General features: G+C 34.4%; 1 protein-coding gene across 2 annotated transcripts; it reads right to left on the bottom strand.

Annotated features, from left to right (window-relative positions):
* Positions 1-15: 15 nt before the first annotated feature.
* LOC113709692 (ABC transporter C family member 12-like) lies at positions 16-27,180 on the bottom strand. Of its 2 annotated transcripts, XM_072065883.1 has the most exons (28): positions 27,000-27,175; positions 26,197-26,634; positions 25,334-25,512; positions 24,548-24,587; positions 23,763-23,916; positions 23,193-23,307; positions 23,038-23,118; positions 22,779-22,803; positions 21,779-21,835; positions 20,791-20,856; positions 19,325-19,399; positions 14,765-14,872; positions 13,656-13,790; positions 12,717-12,823; positions 12,538-12,631; positions 11,798-11,965; positions 10,315-10,455; positions 9,423-9,623; positions 9,186-9,284; positions 8,951-9,103; positions 7,994-8,373; positions 6,847-7,027; positions 6,060-6,383; positions 3,666-4,422; positions 2,620-2,741; positions 1,589-1,834; positions 1,047-1,470; positions 16-436 (listed from the first exon to the last, which is right to left on the bottom strand). In XM_072065883.1, exons 2-28 carry the CDS (start codon positions 26,527-26,529, stop codon positions 339-341), a joined length of 4,863 nt encoding a protein of 1,620 aa, XP_071921984.1. In that variant the 5' UTR covers positions 26,530-26,634; positions 27,000-27,175; the 3' UTR covers positions 16-338. The 2 variants fall into 2 exon arrangements, with proteins under 2 accessions (XP_071921984.1, XP_071921985.1); XM_072065884.1 differs by lacking the exons at positions 16-436; positions 1,047-1,470; positions 1,589-1,834 and having other exon boundaries at positions 2,643-2,701; positions 27,000-27,180.
* Between the last annotated feature and the right edge of the window lie 379 nt (positions 27,181-27,559).

Below are 27,559 nucleotides of genomic sequence, written 5' to 3'. Positions count from 1 at the left end.
CCATGTAGAAACCAGTAGAGCAAAATGAACAGTTTTTTCTTAATGTAGACAAAATGTGGGTTCTTGATACAGAGCTCCTGAAGTTACCCCAAAACAAAAAAAGAAAGAAAGAGCAGAGCTCTTGATGGCTGGCTTCTAAAGCCAGATGGATGCTGGTGTTTGATCTCTATTCTCAACTATGACAAACACAGAGGTAGCAATTGCACACGGAAACTGCTTAGTAAGTGACTAAATGTTCAGTATTCACCAGAACTGTTTACCCTTTTCTTGACTACGCAATTTTGGCACCTCTTTTGTGCCAATCCCATCTCAATATGCAAATTCCAGAACTATGGTCTCTACATTTCAACTTGGTCCCAATTTTCAGATGCGGCTTCAAAAGCATTCTCAAAATGCTGAATTCCATTACGTGCCAACCTGCTCATTACAGCAAGTCCTAGACCAAAAAAAAAGAAAAAAACCACAAATAATTAGCAGTAGCATACATAATCAAGTTCTCTTTTGTTCTTTTTGAGATAGTATAAATAGATTGCTTTTCCTCTCCACCGAGAGGATATCATGTGCAGTATTAAAGACGACTGGATATTAGTAATTAACACAGATAGGAGAATCAGGCCTAAAGATTTGTAACCACAGATGTGCATGTGATGAATGGAATCATAAGGTCACTATTTTCTGCATGAAGATTATTCTGCTGTACAGAACATTTTTTGAGTAGCCAAAATCAAGAGGCAGAAAAATATTCGATGGTTGAAAAAGCAATCTATGACCTAGAAATGGTTAAAACATAATAATCCAACTAAGTAAGCTGCCATAACTAATGAGGTTGGCCTCTGAAGTTGAGACAAATTTAGCGTACTGAATAGTAAGTGAAGATTAGAATGTCTTGTAATGGAGGAAAAACTAAAAAGAAATACTTCTTCTGCAAGCATGTGCTTTCACAACACATCAAGGACATCAGTTTTTCCTCGTGCATAGCCCAAAATTTGTGGGTATGGACGGTTTGAGCTATCGAAGTAGAGGAGACAGGAAAATTGAGACATTACCTTCTATAACTCTGTAGAGGGCAGACCACCATCTATCTCTTGGAACTGCATAATTATTTAGTGTCTCTTCAATTTGTTCGTCATGCTTCCCTTCCAAGACTCCTTGCAGAGTTACAATTGCATCCCTAGTTTCATGTACAATGTTGTTTGACTCATCAAATTCTGCTACCTGGAGATCCTTCAAAGCAGAAACAAGATTAATAGCAACAGCATGTCTGGCTGCAGCTGTCCAGTGGGAAGTTACCAGCCAATTCCCCTGTCCGATAATGTGCATGGACTCTCTTTTCAATTTGTTCTCTTGTTCATCTCTCAGTACTAAGCTGCGTAAGTACTCGGCATTTGCAGCTCCAGTGCTTTGAACCATCTTTGAGAAAGCACTTCCTTCACTGAGAAGCAGCTTCTCAGGTGCATCATATTCCACTACCTGCAAATGGATTCTTTAAGTCCCTCGTGGCAACTACAGAAAGTATGCACTCTTGACTGAAGTTGGTTGTATTTAAACCATACAAAATCAGTTGGAATATATCTGATCCTTGGTATACCTGACCAGCATCAAGCACCAGGATCCCGTCACTGTCAATGATAGTATTTAGCCTGTGAGCAATAATGAGCATTGTGCATGACTTAAATTCTTCTCGAATAGTTTTCTGGATTATTGCATCAGTTCTAACATCAACAGCTGCAGTTGCTTCATCAAGGACGAGAATCTTTGATCTCCGAAGTAGTGATCGAGCAAGACTGAGTAACTGCCTCTGTCCAACACTGAAGTTCTCACCTCCTTCTGAAACCTAAATTCAATCCCAATACATTTAAGTTTCCATTTAACTTGCATGCAGCATGAACGATGTAAAAGAATTTGGAAGTCTGCATACACAATGTGTTATCTATTGGCTCCCTTGCATGCAAATTATCTGAAAATCTTGTTGAGGTATCAATGTGAAACAAAAGCTGATTTTTTTTTCCCTGGAAAACTATTTGGTTAGATTCTACCTGTTAAAGAAAAAATTCCAGCATACTTTAAAGGACATTGAACTCATTTCCTTTTCTTTTTCCCTCTCTCTCTCTCTCTCTCTCTCTCTCCCCCTCTCCGTCTCTCCTGTCAGGAAGTTGAATCATTAGAGTATTGGTTATTCTACTGCAGGAGTATCCAAGAATCTGGATCTCTCAACTGCAGGTACAGATAAAATTTAAGCAGCAGTTCAATTCTGGGGACTAGTGAAAACAGATCTTTAGCTTCTGAATCAAATTGTTTAAAGAAGTACTGAATTCACTATGAACATGTTATGGCATACATGGGCAAATAAGGAACAAATGGTACTTCTGTGACAAAGTATAAGTTGAAAGCATAAGAGGGCGCCAATGGAAGATGCAGTCATTGAAGTTGAAGCGAAATTAGTGATCAACTACATCAACCATAGAGCTTGTACTGATCAAAAACTGGATACTAAACCAATGATTGAAGAAAGGAAGACGAGGACCATTACCATTCTGTTTATTAAGGCATGGGAAGACCAAAATAGTTATTATCTCCAGTAACATGTATGATATTGGAATAACAGTATTCAATGTGTACCTCGGCATCCAGACCAAACGCACTTTTCCGAATGACATCCTTTAGGTGTGCTCGCTCTAATGCCTCCCAGAGATCAAGATCACTGTGTTCATTGAAGGGATCAAGATTAAATCGCACAGTTCCTGGACAAACAGTGAACCGTGATTCAAAATCTTCAAAAACTTGACTGAAATTAATAGTCTAAAGAATACTTGAATGCAAAAGTGGAATCTAAGTCCAAAGATTTTAGATTTACTAAAACTGAAGAAAGAGCTAAACATAACTTCACTGTCAAGGTTTTACTTATATATGTTCTCATATGCATGCATGCATTTTAGCCAAACTTCATTGCAGCAGTGTGCCAAAGTTAATGCAATGTTTTTTGAGTGAGAACTCAGCACCAGGCATTTAAGAGAATCCTCAAAGAAGGGAATCTTTGAAGAAGGCATATGCAAATAAAACTGAGTATGAGACAGACCTCATATGACATGTATACATCTATGTGGAAAATCAGTTTCTCATATTTATATGTTGAAGTAAGAAGAATATCAGGTTTAATAGGCTTGGCCTAATCAAGGCATCATTTGAAATCAAAATGGCTGTTTTTTGAAACCCCACTAACCTAAAGCAACATTCATCGACACAAGCAGGGCAAGAGTATTCAGTTGTGCTTGGCTGCATAGACTGCAGTTATACATGTGTACTTTACTACCATAAGCAGAGATATGCAGAATCTTATTTTCTTATGATGCATAAACATGTTCTTGGGAAGGAAAGGTATGATCAAGAATAAAATAATGAGAACACATTATGAAAATCTCTGCATAGCTCTCACCCCAATCTAACATACTAATACCAACAATCCACATCCCAGTCCCCAGTCAACAAGAATAAATGAACAATCACAATCCTTCTTTTTACCAGAGCTTCAAAAAAATATAACCTTTTATTTACAGAGAGAACTTCAATTGCGAAGACTATTGAATTAACTAAAATCATTTGACAGAATAGAAGAAACACAAGATCTCCAAAGAAAGCAAGAGACTAGGTAACTTAGTAGGTTTTACCAGAGAAAAGAACTGGTGATTGTGGTATAATGCTAAGAACTCTACGTAGGTCGGTCAATCCAAACTTTGAAATGTCACAACCATCAATCAAGATTCTCCCTCTTTCAAGTTCTACAATCCGGAATAAAGCATTGAGCATGCTGGATTTTCCTGCACCAGTTCTTCCAACTATGCCGACCTTCTGAGTTGGGGAGATTGTGAAAGACAAGCCACGTAGGACAGCAGGGAGCCCAGGCCTGTAGCGGAGGACAACATCTTCAAATTTGATTAGTCCTGCTGAAGGCCATCCAGGTGGTGGCCGATTGCTTTCGATAATATCCGGAGCCTCAGCTGGTAAATCAATATATGTTCCCACACGCTCAACAGCATTCAAACTATTTTCAGCCCTACTTGCTTGTCTTAAAACAGTACCCAACAAATTTGTAATGTTTAAAGAATAACTAAGCAGCAGACCCATTGTAGATGCAAATGCAACCTGGTTTTCTGCTCTTCCATTCTGCAATACTGCAAAGGTTGCTGTCAACCAGATCATAATACCTCCAAGGCTTTCCAGCCTTATGGTGAGCCAGCGATTGGAACTTATATTCACAAGAGTGAACCTGAGATTATTGTCCATAGTTTTTCCATTGATGTTTGCCAACCGGTCATATGCTTTATATGCACGAATGGTTGATAAACCATTTAAAGCTTCTCCAAACTGTGCATACACAGGAGACCTGGTAATGGAATCTAGACGTTTCACTTCCCGAGACGTACTCTGTGGGACATCAGACATCATTTGTAAAGGTTCTAAAAACATAGTACTGGGAGAAGGTAATAGCAGAAAATAGTAGAGATAGAAGGTGATACATGTTTTTGAGAGAAGAATGACATAACTACTTGCCAGATTGTGGACATGTGGATTGGTTTTGCACATTTGCAAAATCATAGATACCATAAATCAAAAGTGAAATTACTAATTTTATGAGGACTTTAGTTCTGAACATAGTCCTCATGTGCAAATGCAATAAAAGTGGTGCAGACAATTATAAGACTAAAATGGACAATAAAATTGATAAAAATGGATGAATAACCAGATTCAAAATGCAATGAATCACAGCAGTGTAGTCAAATTCTATTATCTGTGCCGATGCAGTTGGACAGGAGTGACAAAGTATACAAAATTAAACTTATATGAAGGAACACATTTCTATCATGAATTCAGGTTGTAAAGCCTTTCTTAAGGAGACACGGAAATACTTGTCAATTTTTATCACCAAAGAATACAACTGAACATGTCCTTTTGTTTCCTAAGATATTATCGGCCAGATAGTTGTAGGGATCAAGCAATTATGTCTTTTATCTGGTTCAGAAATGGCAATGGGACACCATATAATACAAAGATCTGGTTTCAGCCTCAATGAAGTTGAGGTCCCTGATATACCTTGTTCAGCATCCATAAGTTTCCAATATCTATAAAATTAGTACTTTGATATTTGAAAATGGATAAATAGAAGAAGCAAAACCATATTCACAACATGAGGCTTTGGCAAGATATATCATTCAACAGCTTCTTTAATTCATTATTATTATTATTATTATTATTATGTATCTTGTGCCTTTATATCTGCCAATTCTGAACATTTCTTAGCAAAGTATACCTCAAAATGCTTGCACATCAAAGGTTTGAAAATGAATCTGACAGTTCTAGTAACTGCTTAGTGTGACAGAGGAGCTTGAATTACAGAAAGATATTTAATCTTTGACTGAGTAAATGTTTTGTTTGCTCACAGTTTTCCAAATGTTGGTGCAAGTTCTATAATCCGGTGAGTATACCCTGTGACATTAAATATCCTCTTTACCAGATAACTTTCTCAATAAGATGTAGTGGTTTTCTTTGTCTGGCAATATAGGATTCTTGCTGCCAGCAGTTCATATTGATGACAGTTTCAAGAGCTATTTCTTAAACTAATTCTTGAAAATCTGAAAATTAGTTGAACCTATTTTGAGATACTCTCCGAATATATCATAGCCTCTAAACTAACTTAAACTCCAAGTATATTAATATCATAAATTCTTATGAACCTTCTCAACTTGTTTATCCTTAACGATATTGCAAATTTAGTTTGAAGTTTTTCTTAATTGTTATCATAAGTTTTCAAGGGTCCCTGGACATTCCACATTAAATTTGGCTAGGGCCGATATAGTGTATGAGATTCTGAATACCATTGATAACTAGTTATTAAAAGTTTTGGATAGTCTATCTTTAGTTGACTCCTGAAAATGTTGTTTGGAAGATCGAGATGTTCTATGCAGCAAGACAATTCACCTAGGTCAACAAGAACACAGCACAGAAGAAAGCATATAGACCTATGAGAAAATAGTATACATACAAAGGGATAGAGAAACACCAACCTGATAATACAAGTAGGCTGCATAAAATACAATCAGAAGTGGCATGATGGCCCAGAGGGATACAGTGCTTACAACGCCAATGAGCACAAACGTTGACAGAAGCTGCCATAGTTGATTAAGAAACATATTTACAAAATTGGCAACATTACGATCAATATCACCAATATCCTTCGAGAATCTGTTTATAATTCGCCCGGTTGGATTAGTGTGGAAGAAAACCATTGGAGCCTTAAGTATTGAATGTAACATAGAATCATGGAGTCTTTTAGCTGCATTGAGACTTGATTTTATCAACCAAAATGAGTTTGCCAATGCCACCAGCACCTGCATTCAGTAATAACAGAATAAACCTCTGTTGTAATTTCTGTGATGTTTCAAAGCCTTTGATGCATCCCAAAGACTCTGAAGCCACAAACAAACCAAACAGACAAATGAGAAAAAGAGTGATCAAGGGGAAAAATAAGGAACAACATTGCAAGCTTTAAAATATTCCATTCCATCTTTCTTGGAAAGGAGACTAAAAGGCACTTCATGTACATAGGAAGTTACAGATTTGACCCCTTTAGCTAGTAGAGGTTACTACAATCAAATCACTACCGGAAAAGATGACCAAAACAATTAAAAAACCTTTTGGATGGTTGAAAGAACACTTCTCTACCATGTAAAAGAAACAAAAGAAACACATGGGTGTTAATATCATAAAGAAAAGCAGCGAGAACATCTAAAGGCTGATACTCGAATTCAAAAATGTGGTATGCATTAATTAGATAATCTACTCCATACATACCTGACCAGAAGATAAAAATGCATAAACCAGAACATAGAAACCCACTCCATAGTTCTTTGCAGCACTTTCCTTTGTCCACTTGCTTAACCATGTGCTACTTAGAACTCGAACAACTTCAGTCAGCGTGTAGCACATGAACAGCACCATGACAACCCATATGCCACCTAAAGCTTTTTCATACCTGTTTATTAAATAAAATGCCAACATAAAATTCACCAAAATGATCATGATTCCTAAAGCATCACTAGATCTCTGTGCAGAAATGAAATAAAGGAAGCTGAGTGGACCTATTCAAATGGCATAAATGCCACTGCAACAAGGGAACCAATTAAGGACAACTGGCTGTGTTTATTCTGTGAACTGGTATCCACACCTTAAACTAAGATTTCTTCCTAACAGTTCTAAATTTATGTCTTAATTTGGTTTGGATCTTTCTAACAAGACACACGTATGAGTATTGTTTGCAGTCCTTTTACAGTAAAAAACATCTAATTCATTGATGGTGAACCATGTATAGCATGTGCATACATGTCTTTTAGTAGTACGAGTATATCAAATACATAAAACATTCATGCAAAAACAACAGAAACTACCCTTTTAGTCTTGACATAGAAGACTGGTAGAGAACTCACTGAAATTGCACAGGAATGTGTGCTTAATCTTCCTTTCTCACTCAACTTCTTTCTTGCCAGAGCTATCTAGACTACTGTAAGAAAATATAATTCCCATAGATTTGCAGGTATTGCTTACAGGATAAGGACATTATGCATCTTTGGTGTATAAGTTATGCCCACCATGTTTAGTTGCTTTCCGTTCTTTTCTCCCTGTTATTGAGGTTGTTACTTTTGGTTCAATATAGGATGTACTTTCTAATCTTTTCTAAGCAAATTAGCAAATTATATGAGGGCAGATGTATATTGTATATGTAACTTGGCTTAAACTAGGCAGTTGCTTGACCTCTCAAAATATGAGCACTGCACATTCATAGGCATTTTACATTTTCTTTGGAGCTATTTTAATTAAAATTTTCAAAGAAAACCAATGTCATTAATGAATTAGTTTGAGATGATAAAGTGTTGAAAGAAACGAGAAAGTGCAATTTGTGATACTGGAAGTCATAGAATTTAACCTAAGAGTTGTAAGGTACCTTGTTATGACTTTCCAGCTGACAATACCTGTCTCTCGCTCTTCTTGCTTGATTAGAACAGATTTACCTTCCTTCCTTTTACTCATTGAGTCTGTGTCCTTTTGCTGCTCATGCAGTATGCCAAAAGATTGTGAAGATTCACAGCTAGTAATTGTCACATCTCCATTTTCTTCAATGTGTTCTTCCATTTTTCCTGCATTCTCCATTAGCTTTTGGAAAAGCGTCCCATCTCTGGAAAGCTCCTCAAAGGTGCCCTGCTCTTTCACCGTACCTTCAGATATCAAAATAATTCTATCCACCTGTGGAAGAAAATGTAGCTGGTTTGTCACAAGCACCCTTGTTTTTCCTTGCAATTCCTCCTTTATACATTTGTTGAAAACCTGGAAATAGGCAATCTAGTCAATCAGATCAGGAAAAGGTCTTGCTGCAAACACAAGTTTTTGATGGAAGATAACAGTGTAGTATACTGACGGTTGTAAATCCAAAAGATAACTATCATGTTGTCACGTCCAAATTTATTTGAGCTGCAAAATGCCATAGATATAATGCGTGCATAATTTCAGATTCTGTGAACATTTGAACCAAAATTTAGGAAGGTGTCTGTTCTGCATAGATATATATAGTTTATGGATCAACTAGTAATCCAATAATGATCTAATTTATGGAGAATTCAATTGATGTGAAAGGAAACTGATTAAATAAGAGAGTTTCCAACCCTCATAAGACCCAGATTTTAAGCAAGAAATTGCAGCTAAAGAACCTTGCTATTGGATAAGTCAGGTTCAAGGAGTAAAGTATAGGCATTAAATACAATATAAGTTTCAAGCTAAATGTAGTTGGATAAGAGTGGAGAACAAGAATGACTGTAGACATTTCTTATACTGAAGCAGTCACACCATTTCGCCTTTTTTCTATTTTCTCTTCTAGCAGAATATACTTGCAGAAAATAAGAATCACCTGCCGTCCAACATGTGCATCTAGAGCACTCAAGGGGTCATCAAATATGTATACATCAGAGTTAGAGTACACAGCCCTTGCCATAGAGACTCTCTGCTTTTGTCCTCCACTGATATTAACTCCTCTTTCACCTATCTCTGTAAGGTCACGACCCTGAGAAGGCAATTAATTATCATGCTCTAAATGCAAGGTCAATGATGAAACTAAGTCAACTACATGAACTGGGAGGCTTAACTGGAAGTGAATCAAGATCATGCTGCAATGCTGTAACATCTATAGCTTTCCAATATTGGGCAGGTTGAAAGCTAGACCCAAACAGTATGTTTTCTCGCACCTGCAAAACGATTTGAAGATGAATAATTTGAATCTCTACAACAAACTAGTAGAATGTTAAGCTTCTTAATAGTTGTTTTACTTAATATTTTTGGTAGAAATTGATAAATAAGTCTAATATGGACATCCTGAGTCTTACTGTGGCATTGAATATCCAAGAAATTTGAGGAACATAAGCAACAGCTCCTCTAATGACAACGTTTGTGTCTCCTGAAGCAGGAAGTTCCCCAAGCATTGCTGATATTAGAGATGTCTTTCCTTCTCCAGTGCCGCCAACAACTGCTACAAGGCTGCCCACCGGTATATCCAGATTTATGTTTGACAAGGTGGGCCTTTCAGCCTGTAAAGGGAGTAATGAAACATGAAATTTAATAGAAGTAATTTTTTTTAGTTCAATAACATATTCAAAGTCTAAATTTATAAAATTTGATCTCGAATAAAAGTTCAAGCAGACCGTATTTTAGTTGGATTTTTAAAGTACATTGCCAGCACATTCGTTTGCCTAAAGTAAAATTGAAAATCAGTAACTTCTGAATTTGCATGATATAAACGTGACATTTGCAGAGCAGCTCATTAGCTTCCCTTGTCCCCTAAAAACTAAATGCAGTAACTTAGGAAGGGTATTTGGCATTCAAAATAATTGATAATGCACTAGAAGAAAGACTAAGAGCAACACATAAGTAATAGTCACTAAGCTTTTGAGACTATCAACCATAAAGATTTGCTCATCAATTAAACTTTAACCAGAGATTTCTCTTCAGAGTGAAAGATTTGTGATGCAAGTTAATTGATGTATGCTATAGAAACTTCACAAACAGAAAGAAGGTTGTTTCATGCATTCAAATTCTTTTACGCTGCATTATTGATCCTCTGATTGTTAAATCAAGAGTACAGGATCAAATAAGAATTTCAATTATGAACACTATAAAAGTTTCATCAAAATCTGATTTCTCCATGGGTATTAACAGTTTAAAAATCAAACACATTAGAGATATGGACAGCGCACAGAGATATTAGGAGGAAAGTACGACCTTAGGATCCCATGAAAAGTATCCATCCTTGATTGAAATGGCTGGAAGCCCTGGTTCACTAGGTGGATTTGATGAAAGGATTCTTTCTTCAGCTAGGAACAATTCCTCCAGTCGTAGTAGTGATACATTTACATTTACCACCTTCCAAAGTAGGGTAAGAAAAATTAAATTTGAATAGATGACGCAATCAATAATGTCCTTATATTATTTAAGGAGCTTTGATTATTCAACAGAGTATAATAAGTTGGCTCAAAATGGCAGTCTGCAAAAGTAGCTGCAACAAACTATAACAAAGAGAAAAGAAGCGAGCAAATAGCAAGAAAAAGGGAAATATCCCTTGGAAAAATGTCAAAATGGTGTCTGGAAGCATCATAATGCACAGAAAAACATAAGAGGGGAAAAGCAGATTGGATTCAAAATTGAAACAGATTGTCAGCTATTTTATGGCCTCCAGGAAACATGTAATGTAAAACCATGTTTTACTTTTACCAAGGAAACCTCAGATATCAGTCCACTTAATTCAAGATTTAATAAGGAGAAAGTTTATTATCCAAAATGACCAGCCATTTTTTTTATTTGTTTCATATCTTGAACATAATTCGCCTCTTTGCCTATGCAATGTGCAAAGAATAATATGCCCATGTTTAAGCATACAGTAATTTTCAGTACACTTGGTTATAGTTATATGTGGAACACAGACCTTGTGAATTTCCTTTCAAGCACTCAAGCACAAGCTACATGTTTTTCATGTGGGTGACTAAGATTGTAAACCAGTCATGGACAAAAGCTTCAGTGCTTTCTAATGATTTGATTCTCATGGCTGGAATACCTTCGGAAAAATGGCCATATCCTTGAGATTTGAAAATTTAGCTACTTAAGTTTCATTTGTCTTTTCCTGGAAGCATTCTGTTAAAGGATGTATATGGCATGTATTTTCCTAGTAAAACTGTAAGACAAAGTCTGGTAATTCAGATTGGGATATCTCCATCAGTAAATTCCTGACAACTAGTATCAGCTTTCATCCTTCTGGAAACTCGACTTCATGATGTCATAAGTTCTTTGCTGGGTGTTTCTGGTTGCATCTTTCTTCAAAATTCATGCGACTAGAAACCATCACGGATGGTATTCGAGCATTTAGCATTAACTTAAATCTCCATAATTATTCTCTGTACATAACTGGTCATGCTCAAGTCTCAATGTTTTCCACATAATAATTTACTGCTCCAAGCACATTTTTCATAATAATATGGATGCTTGAATTTCAAAGAACTAAAATGTTAGGCCAATATTGACTTGCCTGCATGCCTGTCTGTAAATGAAAATCTGATATGTGTAACTCCAATAAGTTATGAACACAAAAAGAAAAGAAACCCCAACTCCGCAAATTTATGCTTATACCATTTTAGCCAATGTAATGAATTGCAGCACAAGGTGCTAATTAAATGTGAACAGATGAGTTAGCAACATGCCAAAGAAGAGATACCTGAGTTATCAAGTTGGGAAGCATGTTCAAGGGCAAACGCAGAACCGCAAACAGAGAAAGAGAGGTAAACGCCCGGGCAGGTGTCAAATCTCCACCAAGATAAGTGAACATTCCAAACGAAACCACAGTTACAAGAACCGGGATGCTGTTTAATATGAAAGTGTTACACTGCAAATTACGGAACATAGAGATAATGAGGGTGTGGACAACAATTAAGCACTCAAAAAATTGTAAAACATGATGCTTTAAGAAATCAAATAACTGCCTAATAGATCCCACTCCTACTAAATATCTGGAGCCTGTAAGATGATCTAGTTCACACATCAAAAGGGTCCAAATTCAAAGAAAAGCACTATTCAGCCAAACTTAGCTTACCCAGTCAGTATTTAGAAACTGTGATCAGACAATTTTAGGTCTAATTACTTGGATGCAATTACAATCATCAGAAAACATAATCTACATATGTAAGAGCAACTTATAAACTAACAACTGAACAATATTATAATAGTCAGAAACAGACCAAAGTTTTTCAGTGTCAAAATGCTTCAATAGGCTAACTGAGATTTCCTGATTCAGCTAGACTTTTATATATCTGATCATACTAATAGATTAGTGTATCAATACGTTGCCTTTAAACCGGTGTTTAAGTTAAGGGTAATATATGTAGTTCAAAAGAGTAAGAAACACCCAAATGTAAATCATTTAACACACTTTTATATAGAGTATAGATTATGAATTACCGCTGCTAGCAACTGTGCTTTCTTGAACCATGACAGTTCATCATTCCTCATGCTCAGGATCTTAGACTGAAAACTCTTCTCCCATGCATAGCATCTGATATAAATAACCACAACATGGTCAAAATTGTTTAACAGAACTAATTAAAATTATAAACAACCTTATCCATTTTGCGCCTTACTTAATCGCATCCATGGCCATTAAAATTTCATTGGTTAGACCAACTCTTTTGTCAGTACGCTGAAGTCCTTCTTTGGATAGTTTTCGCATCTTGCTTATAATAAAAGTCTGTATCAAATGCCAGATTAGAACATCAAGCTTTTTACGAGGTAGAATGATTTATATCCTACAGGAAACAAGAGATAATGCACAGTACATGAATAAAAGCCAACATATCTAACATTGTGCAGGATGGCAACACGTGCATGAGTTTAAAAAGAGGAAAAATAAAATGGTGAAGAGAGCTCACTGGCCCAAAATGTTGAACACCTTCAGGGTAGAAGTATGTAAAGCTAACCAAACATATTGACATAATGGGTGGTAATGACTGTGCTCGGATGTAAGAAAACTCAATATTCTTAAAAAAAAAAACATGTTTTCTGTATTTTGCAATTCGAATTTTTCCTGATACTTTCTCAAGACAAGAAAAGCTTCGAGTATTATCTTCTTTTAACCAAACCAAATTTACACATACTCTTGCCCAAACATGTGATACCCTTCCAGGTTCCTGAATGTTTACTTCAAGTGTATAAATTACAGACTGTGTTTGTTAACATGTATAGTACAACTTTGAAGAGATCATTTTGCATTAGATTTATATTCCTAAACATCATTATAGCTTGGGTTATAATTCTTGATTATGCGTTGCTTACTAAAAGTTCAGAAAGCATGCACTAATCAAAATGAAAGCGGTAAACCAGTTGCAGGGACAATGCGACCTAAATTCCATTTACATAGTGCATACTAGAAATCTTATTCTAAATTCAAGAAGGAGCAGTTGCAAATTAACCCACTGAAATACTTGGTTTGGAATGTACTCCATAGTCCACTGATCCCAAGAGATACATTGATGCACAAAAGTTATTGGAAGAAGTAAATTGTGGCTCAAAAATCTTTTTACCTGAATGGGAAACATTAGAACCAACATAAGAGAACCAAGAAGTGACGCCACCCCTAATTGCTGGTATAGAAGAACCATGGCTATCGTAATTCGAAATGGAGCTGACCATAAGCCATGAAGTTGTTGGCATATTTGCTAAAAATCAATCATAAATCAGTTGGTAACATCACAGATATAACAAATATGAGAATTCTTGCACAGAAAGTAAACAAACACAAGTATAAACATGATGGAAAATTGAGACTATGCTGAAAAGGCATGATTCCATAAAAATCCTTAATTATTGGTAATTTATCTCATTCAAGATTAGCTTAACCCATCTTCACCAAATCAATAATGTTGGTTCCAGTGATGTTTTGAGACTGATATTCTGATTAGATTTCCTTGCTACAAGATTCACAATAGAAGGTATATGTTTCTAAGCCAGTGATAATGGTTTTACCCATTAAGCCCAATCATACAACTCTAACATCAACAAAGATTTGATGTTTTCCAACTTTGCATATCCAATGGTGTAATTCTAAAGCATTTTCTTCATATGTATACTGGTTTTAATAATTATTCCGGCCACTAAGAAAATATGTAAAACTCTCGCTGCTCTTTTGGGCGCTAATCAACCAGAAATGGTGTTAGATTCAACTTAGATCTATTCTTTTTTTTTTAATCATTCCATAGTCCTGCTTAATATAGACTTTGATGTTTTAGCCCATTGCTGCAATCATTAGCTAAATAGAGTATCGAACACTATTGAAAAAGATATTACTGCTAGTCTGGAGGACCATTCCAGAAAATTTCTGAAACCAATGGAAGGTAATATGAAAACGTTGATATGTATTCTAGGTAGATGTTAATGATAGTTTGGGAAACATGGATCAATGTCATGGCAAAAATTTCTCCTTAATTTATTATTCAGTGGATACAGAGGTTGATCAAATAGTCAAAAACCTACTGGAATTTAACTCAGTTGTTTGGGTGCAGAACTTAGTATAACAGCTCTATCATAAAGAGTGAACAAAAAAACCAACTAAAAGAAGACCTGATTCTGGCACCAAGCTTCTTGTTCTTTAAATACGGTTATAATTAAAAACAAAAAATCCACAGGTCAGTACCTGAAGTCCATTAGCATCGGTTGTTATCATATTTGTTATTCTTCCGGATGGGAAGCTCTTGCGACTCTCATGTGTTAGCCTCAAAGTTTTCCGAAAAATAGCAGCTACCTACAAATGCCAACAGTATATATTCCAACTCAGACAAAAAATGCTTCAGCATCAGAAAACGTGACTAAATAAGAATAGTCGAAAGAACTAATAACTAAGATAATGGCAGTGGAAACTGATATCATATGTGAACTCAGCTTGTGGCCTTGTTTGATACGAGGCAGAATGTTAGATTCTCTTTCTATCACTATGTATGTAAAAACAGCAAAATAAAGATGGGAATGGAACTGCCCTTGCATCAAAGACCAAGAAAAGAAAGAACATCATGGAAAGACTAACATGAACTGCTAAGCTAAAAGGGAAGAATTTGAACCTATGGTCGAGGATGGAACAAAAACTGATACTTTGTTTGACAAGGATGTTAAGGAATTTGCATACAATAATGAAACTTGTTTCTTGATTAACTTACACAAATCACAAGATTATTTCTTTCAGCTTGACATTCATGTCATTAACCTAGACATGAAGAGGAAGAGAACTGAGTACATGTCTTCCAATTTCTTTTTCGGTGGAAAAAAAAAACTGTTCCAATTGTAAGTCACTATGCTTTCAGACAATTTATTTGCCACAAAAACCATTTGGGAAAATTGGATAAAAGATTAGGGAATATGATCCTATATTCTCAATACTTCCATGTCAACGTTAATAGAAATAACAACCATATAATACCTAAACACCCCAGAAAAGCTAAAGATTCAATGAACATCAGGTTGGACTAGTTTGTGTATTTTCCTATTAATGTGTTGAAGTTTAAAAGAATTTTTTTGCAGATGTACGGTGGGGCAATTAATAAGTGAAGTACTTGTAGTTAAAACATTGGTAGATGAAAACTAAATTAGAATAGAAGTGGAACTCGACACTGATGAAATAAAGACTCAGAAGTGTTTCTACTGAGCTACACTAATCAAGCTTCAAAGTCATTACTTGTTAAAGGATCAATTTCTCTGGAATACCAGCCTGATAACTTACTGAGTCTCACACTAGCTTGACATCTTATCAGAAGTAGCCAGCCCAGTCCTGTTAGTATCCGAATTCATCCCAATCAGGTAATATGAAAGATTCCAGTCACCATCTCTCCACGAAATCCCTCTGACATTCTCACAATATGCTCATGCCTTTTGACATCAATTGTTAATGACCTAGGTGGCTTATCAGCCCAGCACATTATTGGCCACCCAATATTATGCCCAACTTGCTATAACTATTGCACATTTTAAGCCTTGTAATCCATTTCAACAATTTCTTAAATATCCACTGGACATATCACAAAGTCATGATTGTGCATCTTAGAAGGCCAATTACACTATGATATACATTTTATCTAGTAGGCTAGTGATTCTAGCTTGCTAATTCATGCAGTCTTTCCTTTTCTTGAAACCGGTGGCTGGGGTTGCAGCTAGTTTTGGAGTCCAACCATTCCTGCCATATTTAGTTATTCAGCCTGTGATTGGATAGATCCACATACAAATGTATTTTCACAACATCCAAAGCACAAAACATGTAATCATTATCATTATCATTATCACTATCACTATCACTGCTATATAAAAGTATGAATGTTGGTATTGGGTAGTGCAAGTGTAAGCACTTTTTTATCTTAGTTTTTGTTATTCCTAAATTACCCTTATGTCTTTTAATTAGAATTATTGTATTTTAATGTGACACTAATTAAAAGAAATAAAACACTCCAATTGATTACATTTTAATGGTATTGGTAATTATAATTAAAAATTCTTCATTAAAAACTATTTACCTACCCTTGGACTCCATCTCCTATATTATTATACGTATCAAAATTTCTTAATTGAAGCATGAAAAATTTCTCATTAGATATTAGTTGAGATTATTAAAAAAATCAATTTCAAAAAATAGATACTCTCTAGAAATGGAGAAATATACAATGACATGAAAACCCTTATTTATCTGTATATCTTCACACAAATATCACAATAAATTTTACAATTATTCATTTTTACCAATATGAAGAATTTTTCATGTTGCACCCAATGAAATTTCAATATATCATTATCATTATCATTATCATTATCATTACTATATAAAAAGTATGAATGTTGGTATTGGGTAGTGCAAGTGTAAGCACTTTTTTATCTTAGTTTTTGTTATTCCTAAATTACCCTTATGTCTTTTAATTAGAATTATTGCATTTTGATGTGACACTAATTAAAAGAAATAAAGCACTCCAATTGATTACATTTTAATGGTATTGGTAATTATAATTAAAAATTCTTCATTAAAAACTATTTACCTACCCTTGGACTCCATCTCCTATTATTATACGTATCAAAATTTCTTAATTGAAGCATGAAAAATTTCTCATTAGTCATTAGTTGAGATTATTAAAAAAATCAATTTCAAAAAATAGATACTCTCTAGAAATGGAGAAACATACAATGACAAAAAAACCCTTATTCATCTGTATATCTTCACACAAATATCACAAGTAAATTTTACAATTATGCACTTTTACCAATACGAAGAATTTTTCATGTTGTACCCAATGAAATTTTAATATATCATTATCATTACTATTACTATATAAAAAGTATGAATGTTGGTATTGGGTAGTGCAAGTATAAGCACTTTTTTATCTTAGTTTTTGTTATTCCTAAATTACCCTCATGTCTTTTAATTATTGCATTTTAATGTGACACTAATTAAAAGAAATAAAACACTCCAATTGATTACATTTTAGTGGTATTGGTAATTATAATTAAAAATTCCTCATTAAAAACTATTTACCTACCCTTGGACTCCATTTCCTATTATTATACGTATCAAAATTTCTTAATTGAAGCATGAAAAATTTCTTACTAGTCATTAGTTGAGAAAAATTAAAAAAATCAATTTCAAAAAATAGATACTCTCTAGAATTGGAGAAACATACAATGACAAGAAAACCCTTATTCATCTGTATATCTTCACACAAATATCACAAGTAAATTTTACAATTATGCACTTTTACCAATATGAAGAATTTTTCATGTTCCACCCAATGAAATTTCAATATACAAAAAATGATGACATCTTTATAATTGAAATAGCAGTATTAAACTAGAAAAAAGAAATCTAAAATAGCACCATACAAATTACTATTATCATTAATAGCAACTGATCAAAACAAGAAAAACTGAAATAAAATTGAAAACTATTTATAAAATGACATAAAGTAAATAGCAAATGAATTAAAAAGCTAGAATACAATTCAAATAATACCAAAGACAACATCCAAATCACTGATATCCAGGGGAAGACAAACATTGTTATTAACAATAATATAGTAATGCTTCATCTGTTTTGGTTTGAGCAAACCAAATCCATCCATCCAGTCAGAAACCATCTCCAATGATAAAATAAGGATTATAATAAGAGTAGATATAAAATGAAGAATGATAAAATGAAAATGATATCCAAATTGTTTTTGGTGATATCCAAAATACCCTTATTTTTCTAATGATTACATATATTTATTGTATTGCAATATTAGTGAATAATGGAAGCGATTATCAAATGAAAAGCTTTAAAATTAAGTAAATTCCATTTATGGTGACAATTGTAATGAGACAGATTTAATGCATTCCAATAATTGATAATAATGATAGCGGTTATGGATTAAAGTTGGCAATTAAAAACTAAAACACTGCCATATAAAAAAAATTAATATTAAAATTATTAATTAGCCACAATTCTCATTCCAATTTCATGATCATCAAAAAAACCAATATTAAAATAAAAAATATTGTCCTCGTATGAAAAAAGTAGACTTGTTGCTCTTGCTTCGCATTGGATTGTGCAGAAAACATGAATAAAAGAAAAGGAAAATAGAAAAACTCCAACTATCTCTGTCTATAAAATTTCAATTGTTAGAATGTATAAGCCAGAAAAATTTTACGAGGTGGATCATTTATACTCCATTATTGACAAAAATAGAATTAACATAATACAAAGAATTCAAATTACATGTATGTTTATTTTTCTATCTTAATTATATTCTTCGTTTATAAAAAATTGTGATGATTGTGGTTTATATGCAATAGAGTCATGAATATACAATAATTTTGATAACACATGATATTATCAATATTTGATATATTACAGTTCAAGCTATAAATCAAAAAGTGTTTCATTCATGATTTCAAATTCAATTCTAAGGGATATGTCAACTACATTAGAATGTTTTGTGTCTCTTTTCATTTAATAAAATTTTTAAAAGTAACTAGCTTAAAAAATAAATAACATAAAAATACTATATTATGATGTTGACAATCAAAATTTCATAAAAAAATTTTAGTATCTGAAAAATAATATATTTTAAGATATTACAATCACGTGCAAAGCACGTGATCTATTACTAGTTACAAGAAAAATGAGCAAAGCAATATACAGAAAAGGGAATATTTGGTGTTCGCAATTTAGAGAAGGAAGGACAATTACCAAAGTTGATCTTAGCCTGAAACCAACACGCATGACGTTCTGATAGTACTGAGCTTCACAAAGAACTCCAAATGACTGAAGAAATAGAAAAGAGTTAGTTTATTATGGACCTAAAAATATAAAATGAGCAGCTTGGATTCATACTGTATCTAGAAGAAAAGGAAAATGCAAATACAGAATGATTGTTGAAAGAAATTTAAATTGAAATTATGTTATTAAAAGGACGAGCAGATAGAGTCAAATTGACTAAATACAATAACTGTGTCTCATCACCGGGCGCAAGTTTCTATATTTCAAAGATGATGAACAAAACAATCAATAGAAGTACAAAACTTTTATCAATTGATTAAGGCATTTACCTCCAACGTGAAGAAAGAAAGAGATGAGATTTGCACAAACATATGCACGTTTTTACTTAGAAAAGGAGAAAGAAAGAGAAAGAGGTCAGAATGAACGTCAATATATCTAAACACCTACATGCCATGTATAGTTAATAAATGTATGAGCTTGAATTAAAACAATTGAATGTATTCACAATATCTAAACGACAGATTACTTGGCTTACATGAATTAGATAAGACTATCCAACTCTAGTCTTTCCATGTATTCAGATATGATCCCAATTTGCATCTTCAAATTACACTTACTTAATCCCAGTGAGACGATGTTTATTGTAGTCACACCACCTACAAAAAGGGTTACTTGGCATACTTGAATATGACAAGACTCCCCAATTGTAGTGTAGTGTCTCCATGTATTGAGATTTGACTCCAATTCATATCTTTAAACTGCACTTAAGCCCCCACTAGAAAACAACCAATTGTAGTCACATCACCTACATGAATGGTTCCATGGCTTACTTGAATTCTACAAGAACATCCAATTATAGTCTCTCCCTGTATTGAGATTTGATTATAATTTGCATGTTCACGTTACACTTATTTAATCCCCAGTAGAGCAAATTGATTACAGTCATGCAATGAGGTGAAAGGTTACTGGTCTTGAATTCGACAAGACTACCCAATTTTAGTCTCTCTACATGTATTGAGATTTTGATTCTATTTTGCATCTTCAAATTACAGTTACTTAATCCCTAGCATAAACACACGGCCAAAAACATATGATTGACTGCATTAAGATAAATAGAGTAAGCACAAAATATGTTGTAAAGATAAACAGATACTCAAACCCTAATAACAGAAGAAAATGAATAGGAGATATTAGCATTGTAGACACGTCCATTCCACAGATAACTCCCTTAAAATTTAGGATGAATGTCAAACCCACTATTTTTCAAAAGACATTTAGAGATGTTTGCTGCCTTGCATAAAAAAACTAGTACAGCCACCATACTGTGCAAGTGTACTCTCTTCTTTCTAAGAAGTAGTCTTCATCAAAGCAGGTAAAATCTCATTCAGTCCTCTACTTAAAGAAGAAATGTTTAGTATACTAAGTATGAATCGTACCACTCCAATAAAAATTGAAAAGGCATAGGCATAACCAACCCAAGCAGGATCTCCTCGTTCAAATGACTGCAAAATGTATCAAATTAATGAAGAGAACTGACTACTGCAAATGGAAAACGTACTCATGAAACAGTAAATTATTTTGCAGTCAAAGTGAAAAAAAAAAAGAAGCATTAGACAATATTAAGACAATTCTCCAGATCCCCAAGAAAAATCACTTCCTGTCACATTTATACGGCTTAAAGCTTGTACTGGCTCACCTATAGCACTAAGCTTGAGAACTCCAGAGCTTCAACATCTAAGTGAGTTGGACTTTCATTTCTTAATTTGACCATTTCTTTTATGTTATTTTCTTACTATTTTCCAAAACCTAATTTCTACAATTGTATTTGTTGAAGCTTTTGACTACATTTAGAGCCCATGTTTTAAATTTTAAAAAAAATTATGGTCCAAAACAGAAAGCAGACAAGGTAAAGTTGTTCAAAAGATTAAAAGGTGGATGAAGATATTGGGTAACATTGTGTACGCTAGGATTAAGTTAAAAAAAAAAATTATGAAGCCAGAACTTTATTATTAACCTCATGGGTTTAGAAAGACTAACATAAGATGATATCAACTGAATTTTCACAGTATGCAGTCATTAGACAATCAGTGGTCAACAATAGTCAGAATGACAAAGAAAGATAACTTTTGCACAGCATAGAGGCAGAATCCCTAACCAAGTCACTTTTCTTGATAGGATGTACAAGTATTTCTTGAACATGAATATTTGTCATATCTGAAAATTGACTTGACTGTTAATATTATCCCAATGCCATCTTCATTTCAGCTTAGATCAGGAAAATATTCACTTATTAGAACACTGGATTTGTAGGATGTAAGTATCGTGCATCACAACATTTTTCGCTTCACATACAGTAATAAAAAGAAAAAGAAACAATCTGCATCATTCAACATGGTTATGGATATAAAGAAAAAACAAAATTACCGTTAAGAGATGATTTAGTATCATGGGCCCTATGAACTGGGAAATATCATTTCCAATCTGCAAGACCGCCAAAATTGAGTTTAAGAAACTGTCAAATTATTCAGAAACAATAGCTCTATATGTTTCACTGTATGTGTACATGCAGAATTATGCTTTCATGAGCAAATATGATCTCCTGTTAACTTCAAAAGGAGCTAGAGTTGGAGGCAGTACTATCTCGTTTGGATGATATTAACTACAGTTGGAAGTAATACTAGCTCATTCAAATGAACTTAAGAGAAAATAATCTGAAAAAAAGACATATTGGATTGCAAAGAGATGCTCATTCTGAAGCTGGACTCCAATAATTCTGATGCTTTGACAGAAAGATTCTTTAACTTAAAAATTCACATGAATAAGATACTTTCAACTTCAATTTGTCCAATTCTAAATTGTCTCTCGCCCTAGATGCATTGTAAAATTTGAAATGTCTAAAATGAATATACAAAGAACAAATACTCTGGTGATGCTCCTCGCACTAATCAACTTGAATTGAGTCTTTATTCTACATTAGGCCTGATAAATACTGGTCCACATATACATTTTTTTCAGTATATATGAACAAATATTAAATGATAATGACAATTGAATTGATTGAATAAAAAACAAGTTCTCAGCTAACATGAACTTATGGCGAAAATGACTTTACAGAGTAGCTTATGTGATTATTTAAGATGAGACAGTACATGGCTCTTATAATCTGTTACTGACTGAAAACTAAAAGTTAGTCAAGACAAACCATCAAATGATGTGTCATTTCTGAAACTTTGATTTAAATTCTCTCCTCTTGCAACAAAATTTTCTTGAAAGAAGTGAAGCATAATTAGTTCCCAAAAAGCATAAAATCTAGTCATGCAAGCACCTGCCTAGATGGCTCTATCTTGTATCATGGTATCAGAAACTAAATACATTTATGAACTACAGAATGAGTAACATTTATAAGCAAAATTAATGGTCTAACCCTGAAGAAGCCACCATACCAAAACCTGCAAAAACAAAAACAATTACATAGTGGGGTGAAAAGGTGGAACACCATCTCTTGAAGATGCAGCTAAAGATATATCAACAACATAAACCAAGACAAGTACTTTGTCCCCCCCCCCCTTCCTCCCCCAAGCCCCAACCCACCCTCCCAAAAAGAAAAGAAAAAAGAATAGGATCCTTTGCTATTGTAGCCGGATAAAACAAGTCTTTCATAAACGTAACAACCAAATAGCTACCTGCCTCCAAGGCTACAATTCAATGCCCGTAGAAGCAATGGTTTTGGTCTTTGAGATTCTTCAGCCCAACATTTGTGGAACCTAAGTCATAACAGAAATGAAATTTAGTTCTGCAACTGTTTAATAGTAGTGGCAGGAGAAAACTGCAAACTAACTTTTTAATCAGTGTCTCAGTCTGATCCCAGGAATCCAGCTTCCAAACATCCTTATCAGTTATTGGTCTTTTGTAACCTTGCTGCATGAGGGGGGTCATCCATCCAAAATATATGCCTATCACAAGATAGTACTCAATTATAATTAGTGTTGTGGGTAAACATAAAAGCATAACAGACGCTATCAAGACATGAACTTAATCTTTGGCTACCATCACCACCTCATCTAAGACTGCAAGCCACTAGAGATGAGAGTAATCTATTTATCACATTTATTGATCTCTTATATTAAACTGCCCGCGTTGCTATATCTTGTATACCACTTAAATTGATGTTTTGGTCTGGAAAGTAGAAATGGGTTGATTGTCAATTAAGCAGAATCAATAATTTAACCATGTAGAGGATGTAAATTCTGATTAGAACCATGATCAGAGTTCATTAAGGAAGCATAAAGAGCACTGATGTGATGCTAATACAGATTCATGTCCATACTAACTAAGATCCTCCCCTGTTTTTCACATTCTTAGGAATTTAAATACCTGACATGATGGACTTTAACATAAAGCTACTTACTGTCTAGCCATTTGGCATGTCTCTCTGGACAAATGTCTCCTCCAAGAAAAGTTTCATGTTTATTTTCATCAGCAGATTCACCAGACAATGGGATGTAGCCAGGGTAGGATTCCATATGAGGGACATAAACAAGAAGCAGCCCTCCTAACAAAACCTACAGCAGAATATTTAAGGCAGCACATTATACTTTGGATGAACTCTGTGGCAGAAAGTTCAAATCTCAATATTTCTTGACAGTCATGCTCTAATATTAGACACAGACATCTAGCTTGGCATTTGTTGGTTGTACTATTAAGTTCTCCCGTACTGCTTGGTGTAAATGTGCTGGCTTTGGATTTGATAGTTTACATTAAGCATTTGGCAATTGAAAGCTTCATGTGTTGAACCTCAAAAGTTATACACAGAGGAATTAGTTGACCACCACAAGAGAGATGACTTGTAGATCTAGCAATGCTCATCTACATCTATGTGCATGTGAAACATGAGTCCAGAAACCAAGAATAACAGCAATAATGGAAGAAGTTTTGCAGCCTTTATCACTTAATTATCTTTCAATAAAATTTTAAAAGTAACCAAGCAAACACAGTTGGTAACTCCATACAGAAAGCAAGTCTACATTAGATGCCTTCCAGAATTTTTGAAAATGGAGCATGGTTGCACTATAGACTTCCTACATTGCCCCAAATCTTAATGGATAAATGTGTTTAATTGCAGATTATAGTTGTGTATTGGTGGCCAAAACAATGAACTCTCATTTGCCAAATCAGAAAAGAAAACTAATGTACCTGGAACACAAGTGTAGAGCAATATAGATACAGTATCGACCTGCGAAATTACAGAACTGGTAAAAATCTGCTGCCAAACATCATCCAGTAGAGACATCTTATGGCTTACAAAAATGGTAAAATTATGTCAGAAAGATTCATCCAATTATTTTGTTAAAGATTTTAGGCATTACCTAGCAATCAAATTTATGTGTTCCACTGACTTGTATACTTTATCATCTTTTGCTACCTATTTGCAACTCTTTAGTGAAGTTACATTCACCATTTTGAAATATCTGCCACTGACCTACAACAGTTCTAGTCCTTTGAACAATGTCTTGTTCTCCATTTTCATTATCTCTATGTATGCTCTAAAAACTTCTCAATATTAAGACACATCTCTGGTTCTTCTCATAGAGGGAGTCATTCTATCTATCTGTAACATACAGCATTGGAGATTACATATGTTGATAAGATAGATTTCTGGCACCCACCCTGATGATCCAAGCGTGAAACCCAGTAACTTTCCTACTGACGTTTTTACTTTATATATACTTCCTGCAGCACTTCTTGTTTTTATGGCATGAACTATAAACATTCATCTTTAAAGTCGAAGAGCTTCTAGCACTTAAATACAAATTCTAATAATGTGGAGACCAGAAACCTAATTCTTCAATTTATCCAAACTGCTAGTAGATTGAGCTATCAGTATGAATTTAGAATAGAAAACTGGACCAGACCTTGTGATTGCACTAAATATAGAATTTAGATAAAGAATAGGAATATCGTGGACAATAAACAACTTACCTTGTATAAAAATCCCTCAGTGAAAATATCAAATTGAACATTACAGCATCTGCTACCAAAACATAAACTAGTCCAAATCGGACATACCACCGGAACTCTCTAATGTAAATTTTTGTCTCCAAGCCCAGCATAAACACTAATGAGAACCAAGCAAGTGCCTCAATACCCAATGATAGCATCTGCACAGAAAACAAGTGCTTAAAAGTTGTAAACACCTAGTGAAGCACTGTAAGTTTAGGAAAATATGGTCCACTAATTAAGGCTTCAAATCAGCACTTCTTCACCACCAAACGTACACACTAGATATCTTCTCAAGCCCAAAACTTATAATTTCTTCTGCAAGAGATTTCAAGTTCTTTTCCATATCAGTATATCGATAGTTAGCCAAAGTCGACAAGAAACAAAGAAACAAAAGTTTCTTTACTCATAGTTCTGAGAGAGAGTTACATGTCTTTGTTTTGTAAGGAACTTCAACCTCTTGAGCATCAAACAGAAGTGAAAATGATAGTTGCATGTAAAGAACCATGTCCATTGGGCAGCATATCAAACTGATTTTCTAGTCGAGTAATAAACTCTGGAGTGGCTTAATAACAACAAAAGTACTGATCTCAAAATCATATCCTTGTTTACAAGGTAATCCTGCTAACTTGAAAACTGAAATAGGTATATGACTTTAACGATTAATCAAATACTTGAAACAATTCCAAGCTAAAACACTTGCAAACGCTTAATGAATCAGACTTGGTATGCAACTACTCCAGTAATATCACATATTTGTCACAAATAGCTGGACAGAGTAGAAGGACGAGTATCAAACAGTTAAAATAGAGGAAGTTCAAAACCTCGAATGTGGAAATACGCACCTCAAATGGAGCCAGACCACTCTGTTCATCCAGATTGAAAAGTGAAATGCCCAAAATCAGTCTGAACATGGGCTCAGCAGCGCAAAACCCAGCAAGCAATGCCAAAAAATAATTGTACAAATTTGACCTCAATCGATATCTCTGGATCCTGTAATCCATCTTAGTCAACCATATTCTATATAAACACAATCCCAGAAGAACCAAATGGGACACACACCCCACTACAGAATCTAAGGCACAGGGCGTGTATGATCCAAAAGCACTCTCTGTTTGATTTGCCCAAACTCCATTCTCCACTGGCCTGCAATACCAAATCCATGGCTTGAAACCCATTTTTGGATTCTCTGATTGGATCACTATTTCCAGCAGAAATTACTAGGATTTCACTACAAACTTGTCTGTTTTCTGAAACTGCTTGATTCCCTAATCAATGCATTCCTGTAACACAAACAAGATAGCTTCAATTGAAAGCCAATTAAACTCAGTGCTTGTTATAACCACAACAAACCAAATGAGACAACTAATTATTCAAGAAACCTTTCCTTTTCTTACTAATCACCAACCTAAGAAGTCCCTATGTCACTACGTCTTTAACAGAATCCAAATTTAGCAGGTTAGAAAGAAATGTCAGGCTTTTGTTACTCATCTTAAAGCGAGTTCAATTGTTATATAGCCCCATTCCCCATGAATCCATTTCCCCTATATAGAACAAAATGAACATCAATCAATGCCACTTCATAGACAAAGGTTGGTTCAGCAGTTACAAGTACTTCAAGAAACTGAAAGTTAGACCAGAATGCTACCCTTTGTTTCTTTGCACGTAAAAGTTTTTGCATGAAATGTTGAAGACTAAAGCACTACTACTACAAGTACAACTGGCCAGTGGTCACAAGTAGTAGACATTTAGAACTATAGCCACAAATACAAAAAAAAGACAGTGACTGATGAAGTGGGCATCTAAAGTAACTACTCCTATGCCGTGTAAATATAGGAGGTCCCTTATTTATAACAACTGAAAAGGGATGGTACAAAAAGGGTCCAAACAAAAGAATAAGACTGCTGAGATTGCAAGCGTCATGGCTTACGAAGAACCAATCGATGTTTTGTTAAAAAAAGGGATATCATTCTGCTCTAAGCTATAGAACATTTGGCTTTTTGTGGGATGGAGTTATTCAGGGGAAGAATGGCTCCAATGATTGTGTTGACTTGATTGAATGGATATGTAAGACTTCTGGTTTCCTTGGGTTGTATTATTGACATATCACGTCGCATAAATTCTTTGGTTTACAAGATAACTTAGACAGATTAAAAAATAACTCGAGGAATAGGTAGATCAAGAAATAATTGAGGTAAAAAAGATAGT

This window comes from Coffea arabica, chromosome 9e (assembly GCF_036785885.1).
Source record: "Coffea arabica cultivar ET-39 chromosome 9e, Coffea Arabica ET-39 HiFi, whole genome shotgun sequence".
NCBI classification, from domain to species: Eukaryota; Viridiplantae; Streptophyta; class Magnoliopsida; order Gentianales; family Rubiaceae; genus Coffea; species Coffea arabica.
The sequence above is the reverse complement of the archived record's forward strand: the minus strand, read 5'-3'. Positions and strand labels throughout refer to the sequence as shown.

What these genes read in the sequence shown, in the direction of transcription:
- LOC113709692 (XM_072065883.1), bottom strand. Translation starts at nt 26,529, where the DNA reads ATGGGTTTCAAGCCATGGATTTGGTATTGCAGGCCAGTGGAGAATGGA. An exon ending in AAGCACAGTTGCTAGCAGCG is followed by an intron (nt 11,966 to 12,537) that starts GTAATTCATAAT and finishes CGTAATTTGCAG; the next exon opens with TGTAACACTTTCATATTAAA. An exon ending in AGCTGGAAAGTCATAACAAG is followed by an intron (nt 7,028 to 7,993) that starts GTACCTTACAAC and finishes TTTAATAAACAG; the next exon opens with GTATGAAAAAGCTTTAGGTG.